This window comes from Marmota marmota, unplaced genomic scaffold (assembly GCF_001458135.2).
Source record: "Marmota marmota marmota unplaced genomic scaffold, marMar, whole genome shotgun sequence".
Taxonomy (NCBI): Eukaryota; Metazoa; Chordata; class Mammalia; order Rodentia; family Sciuridae; genus Marmota; species Marmota marmota.
The window spans coordinates 60,435,107-60,452,008 of record NW_026000037.1 but is presented as its reverse complement, the minus strand read 5'-3'; the positions used below and the strand labels follow the sequence as shown (position 1 = coordinate 60,452,008).

Below are 16,902 nucleotides of genomic sequence, written 5' to 3'. Positions count from 1 at the left end.
TTCTCTCTCTCTCTCTCTCTCTCTCTCTCTCTCTCTCTCTCTCCCTCCCTCCCTCCCTCCCTCCCTCCCTCTCCTTCCCTCTCTCCCTCCCTCTTTCCCTCTCCCCTCCTCCTCCGTCCCCACCCACCCCACCACATGCCTTCAAATTTTTTGTTGAAAGCCAGACATAGTGTATCAGATAAATGGAACTTATGTAAATAAGTCTTTACTGAGAGGTTTTATATTTATCTGCCTTGGAGTTAGGCAGTATGGACTGTTTGTTGTAGCTATAGATGTTTGAGGCTAAAATTCCTCTAGTGTCTCCTTATTTTTTGATTTCCCAAGAGATTCCTTCTTTAACATTAAGAGTCTGAGGGCCGGGGATGTGGCTCAAGCGGTAGCGCGCTCACCTAGCATGCGTGTGGCCCGGGTTCTATCCTCAGCACCACATACAAATAAAAAGATGTTGTGTCCGCTGAAAACTAAAAAATATTAAAATTCTCCCTCTCTCTCTCCCTCTCTCTCCCTCTCTCTTTAAAAAAAAAAAAAAAAAAGAGTCGAGTCTGAGCACTTCATTTCTTTCATTTATAATACCTTTAAGGTGGTAGTAAGATGTGGGAGAAGGTGAAGCATTCTATAGTCATGTGATTAGGTATTAGTCTTTTAGTTAGCCTATGCCCCTCCTGGTTGTAACCTTCACAAATGCTTCTCAGCATTTCCCCTACACTTCTCAGATTTTTTACCCCATGTAGGTATTTGACAAAATACCTTTGGCAAGAGAGTTTCCCTAAAGAGTAAGCATTTGTTAAAGACAAAAAAGTGTACTGAGCATATTTCAAAATGTTTACTTTCCCCTTCCCATTGATACAAGGAAAGGACAAGGGGATTATTCTTTGGTCTTCACAGTGAGAACCAGATAAGACTCCTAGAAACAAGATTCATCAAAGTGTGGGACCCTTCTAAGCCTGGCCCTCAAGAGTTTTTCTCTCTCAAGTTAGTCCCTCAAGACTCCAACAATCAGGCAGTACCTTAAATATTCCTACCAGTTGCTTTCTCTTCTCTCAGCAATGGTTTCTGATACCAACAAGCTATAAATTCTGTATGTCACCTGTCTCCAGTTTTCAGATGTCATTTTGCCCTACATCCTCAGTTTTCTAAAGATCTAAGTTGGTCGATTTTCATGTTTTTTAGCTTTTTTCTTCATGTGAAAATAGGAGGACTTTCAAGCTTTTTATATAAAAGCAAATTTAAAACAGTATTACTAGATATATTAGACAAAATTGCATTTTCTTTATATTGCCCAAGTCTTGAGTTCCAGACATCCCACAAACAGCTAAGATGATAATAGGTACTTAATGTTTTAATATCTCTACCTAATCTCATTTATACGTAGCTTTTAGCATTCCGGAACAATCCAAAAAATGAATAAATGTTCAAAGTAAGAAATGCCTTTTTTTCTTCTCTGCAATGCTGGGGATTGAACCCAGGGTCTCAAGGATGCTAGTATCCCCAGCCCTAAGGAAAGCCTTATTGTACATTTGCACAAAGATTCGTGTACAGTGCTCTTTTCCTTGCCTAAATTTCCTTCTTGATTTTTCTTGAACAGTGTTCTATGAAGCCATAGTACTGATAAAAGTTTTTCTACAACAGAAACTTCCATGTGCTGCTCCTCAGTCTTATCATCAGCCTTTCATGTTTGAAGGCATTTTTTATTGCTTGGGAACATGTTTGAGAAATTTAATAATTGTCTTATCATAAGCTTTGCTAAGAAGACACTTAGGAGCATGCTGGAGGGACTGTCTGTAGAAAGGTAAATGATAAACTTAGCCCTTCTGGCACCCCCAGAATCTGTTATATTGAATCTGTTATGGAGTTCTTATATACAGCTCCTTGAAGAGGTTCAGTCCTACCAGCATATCTATGAAGATAGCCCTGCATCTCTTTTTCTTTTTTAGAGAGAGAAAGAATTTTTTAATATTTATTTTTTAGTTTTCGGTAGACACAACATATTTTTTTTTAATGTGGTGCTGAGGATCGAACCCAGCGCCCTATGCATGCCAGGCTAGTGCGCTACCGCTTGAGCCACATCCCCAGCCCCGGCCCTGCAATCCTTGGCAGACATTTTTCAGTCTTCCAACATAATCCTTCTCCATAAAAAACATTTGTTACCAAAATCTCATTAAAGCGAGGCAGTATCTTAGTCCATTTTCTGTTGCTCCAACAAAATACCTGAGAATATGTGATTGATTGATGTGTAATGGGGATTGAACCCAGGGACACTTAACCACTGAGCCACATCCATCCCCAGCCCTGTTTTAGACTTTGTTTAGAGACAGGGTCCCATTAAGTTGCTTAGGGCCTTGCCAAGTTGCTGAGGCTGGCTTTGGACTCCTAGTCCTCCTGCCTTAGCCTCCTGAGCTGCTGGGATTATAGGCGTGTGCCACCATGCCCAGCAGACTGGGTGATTTATAAAGAATAGAGATTTATTATGGCCCATGATTCTAGAGGCTGGGAAGTTGGCACTGGCTTCTGCTTGGCTCCTAGTAAGGGCCTCATGCTGTTTCAGCTTGGGAAGCGGAAGAACATGTGGGCATACTTTATAATAATCCTCTACAGAGGTTATTAATCCTGTCCTATGAGAGAGAGTGAGAGCTCCCTCCTTCTGTCCCTCCTTCCTTCCCTTCCTTCCTCACACTAGATAGCATTAATCCCTTTATGAGCGTTGATCCCTCAGGGACTAAACACTTCTTAAAGGTCCCACTACCTCTCAGTACCATGACACTGGGAACCAAGGCTCAACATGTGTTTTGGTGGGGTCAAATTATATTCAGACCATAACAGGCAGATATTACAACTACCAAAAAATTGACTTAAAAATAAAGAAGTTAAGCACCAATTCTCTCCTTTATAAGATAGTTGATCACAAGTGCTTATACTTGATTGTGGTTGATTTACTTTTTTCCTCTATATGTAGATGATTTTATGTTGTTAAATATTTTATGCAAGCTAGGTAGTAGTTGAAAAAAAATGTGGACCTATTAAAGAGATTATCTAGGCTGGGCACAGTGGTGCACACCTATAATCCCAGTGGCTCAGGAGGCTGAAGAAGGAGGATTGTAAGTTCAAAGCCAGCCTCAGCAACTTGGCAAGGCCCTCAGCAACTTACCAAGACCCTGTTTCAAAATATTTAAAAAGGCTAGGGTGTGGCTCAGTGGTTAATCGCCCCTGGGTTCAATCCCTGGTACCAAATAAAAAGAGAGAGAAGTTTATCTAGTAAAACTTGTCAAGTCATATTGTGGCAGAAGTCAAAATGATACTCTTTACTAGTACTTTAAATTTTAAGTGACACCAGTGGTTAAGTTATTTCAGACTATTTATATATATTATTATAAATTAGTGATTAAATTTGTTAAAGTGTCTGTTCCTTGAAATTCTACTGATGTGAACAAATTAATTACAGTCCTGTTCTAAATGACTCTGTTCTGTGTTAAAGGCATGTGTGGGACTAGAAGAGGCTACAACTCCCACATTCTCAAAGGGGTATTATGATTCTCAGATAACAATCATAATTCTCTCTTACATATCTCTTCGTATTAACATCATTGCATCCTTTCAAGGTCTGCCAGCCTCAAGTAATAGAAATTAGTTTGAGATTACCCAGGAAGGAAAAGGAGAATGAATGGAATTCAGTACACCTAGTAAAACTAATTCTTCTACCCAAATCAAACATAATAAACTTAATATTAACCTTCATCATGTTCCAAATGCTTTGCTTTTTACCTTTTCTAAATTCTATGAGAATTTGAAAATCTAATTCAAATTCTATTTTATTCCTGAAAAATCTTAAGTTTTTCTGAGATAGGGCCTTATTTATTTTTGTATCCCCATTGCCTTAAACAATGTACATACTTAGTAAATAATAGTATAGTTAGTGAATAGAAAGGCTTTGCTAATAAACATCATTGTTGATCATCTCCTCTTAATTATATATATACATATATGAGTATATATGAGGGGTACCAGGGATTGAACTCAGGGACACTCGACCACTGAGCCAAATCCACAGCCCATTTTTGTATTTTATTTAGAGCCAAAGTCACACTGAGTTGCTTAGTACCTCCCTTTTGCTGAGGCTGGCTTTGAACTCTCAATCCTCCTGTCTCAGCCTCCCTAGCCACTGGGATTATAGGCATGTGCTGGCTTCCTCTGATTATATTTTATAATAGAAATTATAATGTGTTTTACTTACCAACTAATTTTCCCCAAAATATTATAAGTTTAAAGGTAAAATCCAAGTTCTTGAGAAGTTCTAGTAAGATGAAATAACAAGCCCTCACTAACACACACAAATTTTAAAAAAGAATTTTCTGTGTTATATACTAGGGATACATAAGTTCAAATTCCCTATACAGGGCTCTCCTCAGTTATATACATACAAAATATATATGGGTATAGCGAGAGTCTATAGTATCATAGTCACTCAGTAATTACTAGTGACTGAAAAGATGTAACTTTTTTTTTTTTTTTAATAAAATACACTAGTCTTAAGTATAGGGTTTAAGTTTGGCAAATGTACACACCTGGTAACAAACATACCTGACAAGATAAGGAGCATTACCATCACCCTAGAAAATTCCTATCTGTCCCTTTCTGGTCTGCCTCCTCTAATCATGAATTTCTAATCCCATCTATTAGTCATACCTGGTTTTTTGTTTGGTTTAGTTTTTGGTTTTTTGTTTTGGCGCTAGGGATTTAACCCAGGGGCACTTTACCACTGAGCTACATATCCAGCCCTTTTTATTTTGAGACAGGGTTTCACTGTGTTGCTTAGGGCCTTGCTAACTAAGTTGCTGATGCTTACCTCGAACTTGTGATCTTCCTGCCTTAACTTCCTGACTCATTGGGATTACAGGCCTGCGCCACCATGATTAACTTTATTATTGCTGGTTGTATCACCACTGTAATATTTGCATATAAATTAAGTTGAAAACAAGTTATAAAGATATAATCAAATATGTGTCAAATATCTTCATACTGATTCTGTAAATCAAGGTTGATTTTAATAAATAGTAATTTTTACTAGCATATAATAAGGACAGTTTGATATTTTTTTGCCTTTGTATATTTTTTAGACACATGGACTAAAATGAAATGTTTAATTTTCCTTTATATTGTGTGTTTTAATAGAGATCAGTTAGCTATCTTCAGTATGAACTTGGGATGAGGGCAATAAGAAATCCTATTGTTTCCAGCCTCCTCAAAGATGAACTGGCAGTGTGTCAGGAAAATTCCCAGTATGGAGCAGTTTTATTACAATTCAGTACAATTGGTTCTTGCATAACCTTTAGAAAATCATACATAAAACATTCTCATCTATATAAATAAAAATCACCCACACACTTTATTAATAGCTTTGTTCACTTTTTTCCCTGGGAATTATGCTGCATGTTCCTACTGTGCCCCTTTTTTAGTCTTTTTAAAAAGACAACTTTCTATAAGCTTTCTTAAAAGCAAAATGGTTACAGTAATATAAGTATGAGGTAATTCTCAATAATTCCCACAAGACCTAGATCTCCCTCTTAATAATGTACTATAAATAGTGTTTCTAAGTGTCATAGTCAGTTTAACCTTAGGAAAGAAAAAAGGACAGAAGATTATGCTTTCATGGAAATGATAGTCATGTTTTCTTTTATTTGTGATAATATATGATGATTTACTTATTTGTATTCATTCTGGGGATTGAACCCACAGTCTCGTGCATGCTAAGCAGGTGCTCTGCCACTAAGCTGTATACTCCCAACCAACCACTGGGTGTTTGGGGGGTTTTGTTGGTAGTGGTGGTTTGGCTTGCTTGTTTGTTTCTAGTGTTACTAGGGGTCGAACACAGGGCTTCAGAATTGTCAGTCAAAAGCTCTACCACTAAGCTGCATCCCCAGTGCAGGGGGGTTATTGATCTTATTTATTTATTTACTTATACATTCTTGGAGATTAAATCCTGGGTTACTCTACCACCCAACTTTATCCTCAGCTCTCTTTATTTTTTTATTTTGAGGCAGTGTCTCTCCAGCAGTGTCTCCAGGTTGCCCAGGATGGCCTTGAACTTGTGATCTTCCTACCTGGGCCTCCTGAGTAGCTAAAGTTATGGGGCATGCAGCACCACCAGCCAAGGAGTGTTATTTTAAAATACACATTTTCAAGTTTATGCTGCTGTTCAACTAAGGCCGCAGTAAATACATGGTAAAAGGGGTTACAGAACATACCAAGTAGAAGTCTTACTAGCCTGATTTGCTTAATTAGAGATATGTTTTGGGGCTATCATTTTCTGGAATACAAACTTTTTGGAAGATTTTCTATATATTATTCCAAAGGTAATATTAAAATAATCTAGTAATAAACCTGTAGATCCAACTACCAATTTACAGAAAATTAAGGAGCTAGAAGAACATGTTCAACAGTATCACCCTCCATAATGTGGGATATTTAACAGGACAGATTACCTGGTTTCTTCAACAAATGAATAGCAGGGTGAAGGGAAGGAGTGGGTAAATTTTGTAAGATTAGAAAACTAGATACAATTGGAGAAATTTAAATATAAACTGGATATTAGATGGTTTTTTAAATTATCAATATTGATAGGTATAATAAAAATATTGCAGTTTTAAGAAATTGTCCTTACTGATTCATACCAAAGTGATATCTGAGATTTTGCTTAAAATACTTTTCCAGAAAAGAAAGTTGGATGTAATAGATGAAACAAGAATGGTAAAATAGTAAATGCTTGAAGCTATGTTACATAGGTTTGAAACATTCTGTACCATAAAATTAAACTTAAAAGATATAGTTGGGCTAGGGATATAGTTAAGAAAAAGATTGCTTGCCTAGCACACAAAATCCCTGGGATCAATCCCCGACACCACTAAACACACACATATATTGGAAAGGGAAAAAAATAGATCACCATAGTAAAAGCGAGCAAAACTGTATTCACTTTCAGAATAGCAGTTTAGTTTAGCAAACAACAACATCCCTATAAATTAACATGTAAAATTTGGGGGAAGGATAAAAAGGCATTTATAATGAAGCCTTACTCAACCTACAATTCATCCGCTCTTATACCATAAATTTTTAGACAATACTTCATTTAAAAAGAATAATGAACTCAGAATGGAAGATACATCTGACAGTGGAAATAGTAGATGGACCTAACTCTAGAAGCGGAACACAACAAGGGTCTGTCTTGTCTTCCACCTTAGTCTCCCCCTTGTGCCATTTGTGGCATTCACCTGGGACTGCTGTCTTCTAATTGTGGAGGAGTCAGATTTGTGGCCTTTCCTCATAGCCAGACCTTTGGCTTTGTATATTTATCTGGGATAAAATACCTATTTTACTACAGAATATTTTTGACCTTCTATTGCTCATTGCTTTTGTTCAGTTTTATATATTTTTTTAAATATTTATTTTTTAGCTTTAGGTGGACACAATATCTTTATTTTATTTTTATGTGGTGCTGAGGATCGAACCCGGGGGATTGAGCCAAGGGCCTCAAACATGCTCTAACACTGAGCTACATCCCCACCTCCCCAGACAGGGTCTCGCTAAATTGCCCACACAGCTCTCAAACTTGTGATCTTCTTGCATTGACCTCTCAAATAGCTGGGATTACTGGTATGTACTAGTGAGCCTGGCTAAAATAAATGTCCTTGGGCTGGGGATGTGGCTCAAGTGGTAGCGCACTCGCCTGGCATGTGTGCGGCCCGGGTTCGATCCTCAACACCACATACAAACGAAGATGTTATGTCTGACAAAAACTAAAAAATAAATATAAAAAAAAAAAATTTAAAAAAAAATGTCCTTAATGAGTAGATTCAGCCCCTTACAAACATAATTTGTGCAAGCTTAATTTACCTTCTGAGAATTTTTTCTTTCCTGAGTTACTGATTACATGGTATTTTTCCTGGGAGAACATAGTCCATGTCTAATTAGTATATAGAACTGAACACCATAGCACTATTGGTACTTTGACACTTTACAATATTGCCATATTACAATAAGAAAAGTTTGCAGAATAAATTAATATTGAGAGTAATTCCTTCAATGGACTTGCTTTCTAAATCAGAAATTGTTTTTTATGCTATAGAGGCCTAACCCAGTGTGGCTGAGTGATGTAGAAAGCCCTCGCAAGTCTACGTTTTACTGAAATCTCTAGAATTATTCTGCCATAGTAAATTTAAGAGTTAACTAAATATTCCTGAGACCCAACTCCATTTGTAATTTAAATTAAGATATCATACATTTAAAATGTAGTATTTTTTGTATTTGAACATTTGCATAATCTATTTTATTAGCATATCTGTATTATCAATGAATTTTGAGTTCTCAGCCTAGTGTCATTTCTGTCATTGTAACTCTACATAGCCACTGCCATAGTGACATGAAAGTATAAAGATGTCTTGCTAAATATATCTTAATTAAACTTGTCACATCTTCTAAACACAGAGATTTAAACCTAGAACTTTTGATGCTAGGAGATTTAAGTACAAAAATAAGCCAGGTATGGTGGTGCACTCCTGTAGTTCCAGTGACTCCGGAGGCTGAAGCAGGTAGATCACAAGGTTGAGACCCCTAAGCAACTCAGCAAGATCTTGCCTCAAAATAAAAAGTAAAATGTGCTAGGAATGTGTCTCAGTGGTTAATAACCACTGGGTTCAATCCCCAATACTGGGCTGGGGTTGTGGCTCAGTGGAAGAGTGCTTGCCTAGTACACATGAGGTACTGGGTTTGATCCCCAGCACTACACACACACACAAAAAAAAAAAAAAAAAAAAGGGCAACTAAATAAATCCCCAGTACCCAAAAAATAAAGGTGAATAAGACTAGATTTGAAAAATGTTACTACTAAGGACAATTTTTAAGAATTATAAACAGTGAGCATGCTACAGGGACACTGCTACATCGATGTTCATAGCAGCACAATTCACAATAGCAAGACTGTGGAACCAACCTAGATGCCCTTCAATAGATGAATGGATAAAAAAAAATTGTGGCATTTATACACAATGGAGTATTACTCTGCATTAAAAAATTGACAAAATCATAGAATTTACAGGGAAATGGAATGGCATTAGAGCAGATTATGCTAAGTGAAGCTAGCCATCCCTAAAAAACAAATGCCAAATGTCTTCTTTGATATAAGGAGNTACAAGGGGGACAAATGAATGCCAGTAGAGGGGGCAGAGAGAGAAGAGGGGAGGGGAGGGGAGTGGAGGGGAGGGGGGATAGTAGAGGATAGGAAAGGCAGCAGAACACAACAGACACTAGTATGGCAATATGTAAATCAATGGATGTGTAACTGATGTAATTCTGCAATCTGTATATGGGGTAAAAATGGGAGCTCATAACCCACTTGAATCAAAGTGTGAAATATGATATATCAAGAACTATGTAATGTTTTGAACAGCCAACAATAAAAAATTTAAAAAAAAAAAGAATTATAAACAGTTATAAAATAATCATACAGATTATATTGCTACTGGTAAAAATGAAATGTTACTATTAATTGAGTACTGTTTGTCAGGCACTTCACTAAACACTATTTACAAAGTAGTAATGTATGCTGTTTTTGTACTGCACAAAGTTCGGTTGGGGTTTTAAGAAATATAAATGCCATAAGAGTAATAGTTGTTGTGTAATCTGTATACTCTGTCACATTGATGAAAGAGATCATTTTCTTGAAGTAGTTGGAAGTACTGTAAAAAATGCATGCTTTCTAAAACATTAAAATTATCCATCTTGTGATGGAAACTAATGAAATTAGTGGTAACCTCTCATCCTAATGACCAAGCTCTTTGGCCCTGTACTAGAGTGGTTTTTATCTTAATTCTTAGCATATTTGCTTTCTGAATTTATATGACATCTAATAAAGTTAACAGGGAATTGCATTTTTGACAGTTCAGAGGACACATTTTCTACTTTCTAAAAGTATGTTCCTACATGTGAAATTTGAGAATCCCACCAATTTTGTTTTGGGTTCGGGGTTTGGGGTTTTTGGGTTTTGCTGTGCTGTGGCTCAAATCCACGTCTTTGCAGATACACTAGGTAAGCATTCTACCACTGAAATACACGGAGCTGTTATTCATTCATGTGAAGCCATTAATCGTATGAGCACTTTTATGCCATTTAGAGACAACTAGTAACTAATACTTAAATTTTGAATTTTTTAAATTTTTAGTTGTAGATGGACACAATACCCTTATTTTATTTACTTTTTTTTTGGTGGTGGGGAGGTACCAAGAATTGAACCCAGCGGCACTTAACCACGGGCTGAGGCTGGCTTTGTACTTGTGGTCCTCCTGTCTCAGCCTCCTGAGCCACTGGGATTACATGCCCCAGTGTATTTACTTATTTTTATGTGGTACTGAGGATCAAACCCAGTGTCTCACATGTAGTAGGCAAGCACTCTACCACTGAGCTACAACCCCAGCCCCTGAAATTTGATTTTTATTGTCAATATATGCAACCATATTGTAATTTTTAAAGGGTCATTAAAATAATCCATAGGAATTAAATATGAACTCTCCCCATATGTCAATGATAGGCAGTTTCCTCCCTATTCTCTCCTTCATAGCTAGAGTAGCCATTCAGTTTTTCTTGATAACATGACTAGAATGGTAAAGCCTAGAGAGCAGTACCCTTTTCCACACAGTTTTACCAAAGCTGCTATTGACAAGTGAACAGATTTGGATTGATTGCCTTTTGTTTTCCATGGTAACAGATAGTTACCCTATTAATAAATAAGTGGTAAAAGACCAATAAAGAAGAGAAAAGGAAAAAATAGACAAAATTTTTAATCAGCAAACTAGAGAATCTGTTTCTGAATGTTTCTCTGTCTCCTACCGTCTGTTATGAAGTCCTTGTCTTCAGTAACTGTCTTGGTCTTCCTTGTATTACAGACATGTGGCCCAGGGTAGTTCATTTAAGCTAATGTACATAAATTTGGATGTAGTTAACATGAAATGTTGTCAGTTTGCTAGCTACATGGAAAATAAAATGGAACAGGAATATAGAAAAGAAGGAGCTAGGGTTGTGGCTCAGTGGTAGAAGGCTTGCCTAGCACATGTGAGGCACTGGGTTTGATCCTCAGCACCACATAAAAATAAATGAGTAAAATAAAGGCATTGTATCCATCTACAACTAAAAATATTTAAAAGAAAAAGAAAATTAAGAGTGAAGAATCTCTTCTGCTTTACATAGCCTTATTTTGAGGGAATAGGACAGACCTTTCAACTTTTTTTTATAATGTATATTCTGTTAGTCCATATCACACGACCAAAAAGAAACTCACTTTTCAGTTTGGGATTTTGCAAACAGTAGCTTATGAAAAATATAAAATATGCACACCTATACCTATCCTAAAATTGCTTTTATCAACCCAAAACTAATAACTAGAAATTTCAAAATCTGGGCATATTCTATAAGTGAGATTAAAGAGCCTAGTCGTTACTCAGTAGACATGGGGGCAAGACTGTTGATAATATCAACCCCACAGCACTGTATTCAATATTGGTGTTTGATAAGCAGGGGTAAGGAATTTTCTTTTGGAAAGTAGGATAATAAATTGTGTATGTACCTGTAAAAATACCTCTTCTAAGTGAATTCTTACTGAGAGAGTAACTATTAAAAGTTTAATTGTAGTTTGTCATTTTGTTTTGATCTTATACTAAAAACTTCCAACCAAACAACATGTAAATATATCTTTTTCAATATGACAAAGTTGCATAAGAGAATCCCCTTGCACGTAAAGAAAAATGCAATTATTTTCTATTCTGAATCTCCAGACTGCTGTTTTAGAAAATCATATCTGATTATTTGCTCAGCAGAAGATTATTGAGTTGATTTAGCTGTGATTTTACTTAACAAAGCTTCAACTGCATTCCTACTGTGGAGTCCGAAAAAGGTAGAGAGATATAAATGATACATTCAAACTGTGATTTTTGTGAACAGGGCCATCGATGCACCCCTCGGAGCTAATAGCGGAGATGAGAAACAGTGGGTTTGCACTGAAACGAAATGTACTGGGGAGAAACTTGACCGCAAATGATCCATCACAGGTAATGATCTTTTTATCAGTAAGCTGAAAATGTCTATAAATCTAAATGTGATTGCTTGTGAATTGCTACTTAATGTTTCCAATATGCATATATCCATAGGAAAGTCACATAGAGCAAAGAAAATTCCTAAAATGTATTTTGATTTTGCCTCTTTATTATTTTAACCTAAATGAGAAATTGTTTATAAACCTATATTTTAATAAATGAAACGGCTCCTCTGTGTTTATATGGATAAAATAACCGAATGAGTGTTAAGATTGTTTTTCCCTTCCTGCCAACTCACCCCTGACATGACATTAAATTGAACTAATGGTAAGAAATATATAGGCAAACTCCTAAAAATTATAGAAAATATTTTTAAACTTTTTTAATTTATTAAAGTTAGAAAATAGTTGAGTTTGAAGGGTTGTATTAGTATGTATTCGATAACATAAAATTAAAATTATAAAGGCTAAAATTATGGATATCTGTGGATATTTTGACCTTCCTATAAGATTCATGATCTTTTTTTTCTTTCTTTCTTTTTTTTTTTTTACAGTGTTGGTAATTAGTTACATGCTAGACAAGTGCCCTACCCGTGAGCTACACTCCCAGCCCTTCATGATCTTCTTGTTTTTTTAAATTTCATTAAATTATTTTAAAGATAAAATATTTAAATAGGAAAATGCTGAAATTCAAGAAATCTAAAGATTGTTTTTCTTTTCTTCCTGATAAAGTTTTCTAATGTTAGCAAGGCAGTTGTATTAACATCTTATGATCCATTGTAACAGGTAGACTACAAAGAAATTTTAAAAATTCCATTCGCAGCCGAGTACAGTAAGATATATCTGTAATGTCAACGGCTCACAAGGCTGAGACAGGAGGATCACGAGTTCAAAACCAGCTTCAGCAAAGGCAAGGCACTTACAACTCAGTGAGACCCTGTTTCTAAATAAAATACAAAAAATAGGGCTGGGGATGTGGCTCAGTGGTTGAGCATCCCTAAGTTCAATCCCTGGTACCAAAAAGAAGAAAAAGAAAAAATTCCATTTGCAGTTCCTAGTCCAAAATACCATATTCATCTATAGTATGTCCCTAAAAAAAAAAATTCTTGTTCTATGAATGTTTTCTTTCCTGATAACTACTTGTCTGAAAATTTAGCAATTTGATGTCTTTGTTGACTCAGGAGTATGTTGCAAGTGAGGGTGAAGAGGATCCAGAAGTGGAATTCTTAAAGTCACTCACAACCAAACAAAAAGAAAAACTTCTCAGGTAATTAGAAAAGCATACATTTAATAGATTTTGTGTGTGCATGTTTGTGGTGCTGGAAATCTGAAGCAGGGCCTCATGCACTACAAGGCAAGTGTGCTACCACTAAGCTACACCCCCAGCAGAACTAAGAGGTCTTGAAGCTATTTAATATGCATATGTTGATTTATTCTTCAGCCATAGTAATACAATTCTGTTGTCTTTTTTTTTTCAATAATATAAGATTGTGTACTTGGATAATACCACAAACTATTGCACTTTTCAGTATATTTAATTTGAAAATTGACTTATTTGTAGGTTTTACTTTTCAGAATAGATTTGTGTGTATCTTTGCACAGTTTGTTCTTAGAAAATATTTTTGGTGCTGGGAGTGGTGGCACATGCCTGTAATCCCAGCAGCTCAGGAGACTGAGGCAAGATGATCCCGAGTTCAAAGCTAGCCTCAGCAAAAGGAGGCTTGCTAAGCAACCCAGTGAGACCCTGTCTCTAAATAAAATACAAAATAGGGCTGGGGGTGTGGCTCACTGGTTGAGTGCCCCTGAGTTCAATTCCGGGTACCAAAAAAAGGAAGAAAGAAAATGTTTTTGCCCATGTGTCTTTGTTTTCTTTCTACATCTTATAAATTTTTGAGAAATGCTGAAAGAATGTTTAAGGTACATGTAAACTTTATATTAGACTACCTTTGGATTAATAAATCTAAGAAATGTCTGCTGAGTCCAATAGAGGGAGCTCATGATGTTCTCAGGAAGTAGAGTTTTAAGAATGGCTGACAAAAGCCAGTGAAGACACTTACCTCAGAGAAACTCAAACATACCATATAAACAAGAAGTTACTCTTCTGAGACTGCATATTGGTCTTTAGAAATTCTCAATGCCCTGATAGAATTGCTCTAATTATGTATAAAACTGAACAGTTGTTGAAAAGTCGTATGTGATTGTTTTGTTACACAAACCTAGAAAGGTCATCAATTTTTATTTATTTTTGTGGTACTGGTGATGGAACTCAGGGGTGGTTTACCACTGAATTACATCCCCAGTCCTTTTTGTTTATTATTTGGAGACAGGGTTTTGAGCCTAAGTTGCTAGGGCTGGTCTTGAACTTGCCATCCTCCTGCCTCAGCTTCCCAAGTAGCTTAAGATTACAGGCATGCACCACCATGCACAGCTAAGGGTATCTTTTTTTTTTTTTTAGTTGTCAATGGACCTTTATGTTATTTTATTTATATGTGGTGCTGAGAATAAAACCCAGTGTCTCAGACATGCTAGGCACACTTTCTACCACTGAGCCACAACCCCAGCCCTAAGGGTATCAATTTTTAAAGTATTTTTATTTGGAATTTTTGGAGAATATATTCTTGAATATTGATAATGTAATATTAATATTTATTCTTGAATACTGATAATGTAATATTAATATTTTCATACTATAATACACAGAAAGTTTCCAATAGGTTCAACTAATGTGTACACCGTTCACAGGCTTTCAGATATATATAGATATTTCTCTCTTTTTTTTTTTAATTGCAGATAGACACAATACCTTTATGTATTTATTTTTATGTGGTGCTGAGGATCAAACCCAGTACCTCATACATGCGAGGCCAGCACTTTGCCACTGAGCCACAATCCCATCCCTCACAGGCTTTCTTTAGATCAGGATTACCATTCCCTTAGAGTACTAAATAACTTCAAATTCTAACCCAGTAAGAATTTAATAGTCATTTCCATTGATGAAGTACAATCAGAGAATTGACTTAATACATTTATTTACTTAAATATAATGTAAACATGCCTTGAACAATTTAAAAGGAAAAAATGATTTGTCATTTAATAAAAGTAAATAAGTTGTTTATATATGAATACCATTTTTTAGTAGCTTCTAAGAAAGCATATTATCCATTAACAATTTTATAGTTGGTGAAGTGGCTATTTTTTAGTTTGCTACTATTTTTTCCCCAATTACAGGAAATTGGACAGACTTGAAAAGAAAAAAAAGAAAAAAGATAGAAAAAAGAAAAAGTTACAGAAGAACAGAAGTAAACACAAAAAACATAAAAGCAAATCCTCCTCCTCTTCCTCTTCCTCCTGCTCCTCCTCTTCCTCCAGTACAGCTTCAGAAAGCAGTAGTGAGAGTGACAAAGAAAAGAAGAAAAGAAAGAAACACAAATGTTCAGGAAATAACAGTGATTCTGAAGAAGACAAGTCTAAGAAGAGAAAACTTCATGAAAAACTTTCTAATAGTCATAGTAACAAGGAAAAAGTCAAGGAAAAAAATAGGTCTTTAAAAAAAGAGAGTTCCGGAGAGAATAGCAAACAGAGCTATCCTGATAGCCACAGGTCCAAAAGCCACCACCACAGCCCAGAGAAAAGAGGATCAGAAAAAAAAGAGGGGATCAGCAGAAGCTGTAGCAGGGATGAGAGGAGTAGGAGAAGCCGAAGCAGAAGTCCTGGTAGCTATAAGCAAAGGGAGATAAGGAAGCAGCCACAGCGGAGTCCCAGTGAAGAGCGCAGCAGAGGAAATGACAGCAGGAGCCATGGCACCAGTGTATACAGAGGAGAAAGAATGCACAGGGAGCATCCCGGAGATAAGCACACCAAAGGGACCCACAGAGAAAGAAGCAGAAGTCGGGAGAGAATAAAGAGACCACATGTAACAGTTACCTAGTAATAAAAGCATCTTCACATTCTTACTAAACACTTTTAGTAAGGGCTAAATTACGTACTATTATCTTTGTAATAAATAAAGCTCTATTTTAATTTTCCATCTCTGTAAACTGTCATTTCAAATATAAAACCATAAGAATGAATTTTGCAAATATTTGTAAGTAATGTATTTTGAGAATGTAGAAATATTTTCTGTTGGTAACTGTTTCTTGTGCCCCTGTACCAGATAAAACCCCATATAATTCTGACATTTTCTTTGTTCTGAAACATCATTAAAAGAGTGATAGTACATTGAATGGTTATAATTTGATTTTCTTTTTGGTCAATTCAAATTTGTTATTACTTTTAAGATTTGAATTTGCTTGAAGCAAAGTGTAATCATTGAAATTCACTAGTGTGAATTAAGGGATATTTATTAATATTTCTTTAAGGCTTTTAAACTCCTTTCAGGTGTTTTGTTCTACAGAGGAAGCTATTTACATTTGGATGATCCATTAGCTTTCTATGCTCCCATAGAAGTAGCATAGAATTTTACCTCAAACTTAGAACAACATAATAAAAATCAAGGCAGAGGCAGGACTGTGTTCTTTCTGGGGGCTCCAGGGGAAAAAAATTCTGTTTGCTCACCTTTGCAGCTTTTTACCGGCTCCCTTCCTCCATTTTTCAAAACTAACAAAGGGGAGTCAAGTAGTAGACACTTCCATATTCGGCATTCTTCTACTTTTTTAGGACCCTTGAAATTACATTGGGCCCACCTGCAGAATCCAGGATAATCTCCTATTTTAAAATCAATAGATTAGCAATCCTAATCCTCCTTTTCCATGTAACGTAATATGTACAGGTTCTGGGGTTAGGACATGTATATCTGTGAAGGACCATCCTACCTACCATAGATGGCCTTTCTA

At 36.1% G+C, this 16,902-nt stretch overlaps 1 protein-coding gene across 1 annotated transcript in view; it reads left to right on the top strand.

The window, feature by feature from the left end:
• The window catches only part of Cir1 (corepressor interacting with RBPJ, CIR1), a 40,545-nt gene extending 24,252 nt beyond the window's left edge, over positions 1–16,293 (top strand). The window contains exons 8-10 of the mRNA XM_015479331.2: positions 11,980–12,086; positions 13,252–13,337; positions 15,299–16,293. Coding sequence (XP_015334817.1) covers positions 11,980–12,086; positions 13,252–13,337; positions 15,299–15,998 — 893 coding nt within the window. The 3' untranslated portion in view covers positions 15,999–16,293. The remainder of the gene's footprint in view (positions 1–11,979; positions 12,087–13,251; positions 13,338–15,298) is intronic.
• Positions 16,294–16,902: the final 609 nt, after the last annotated feature.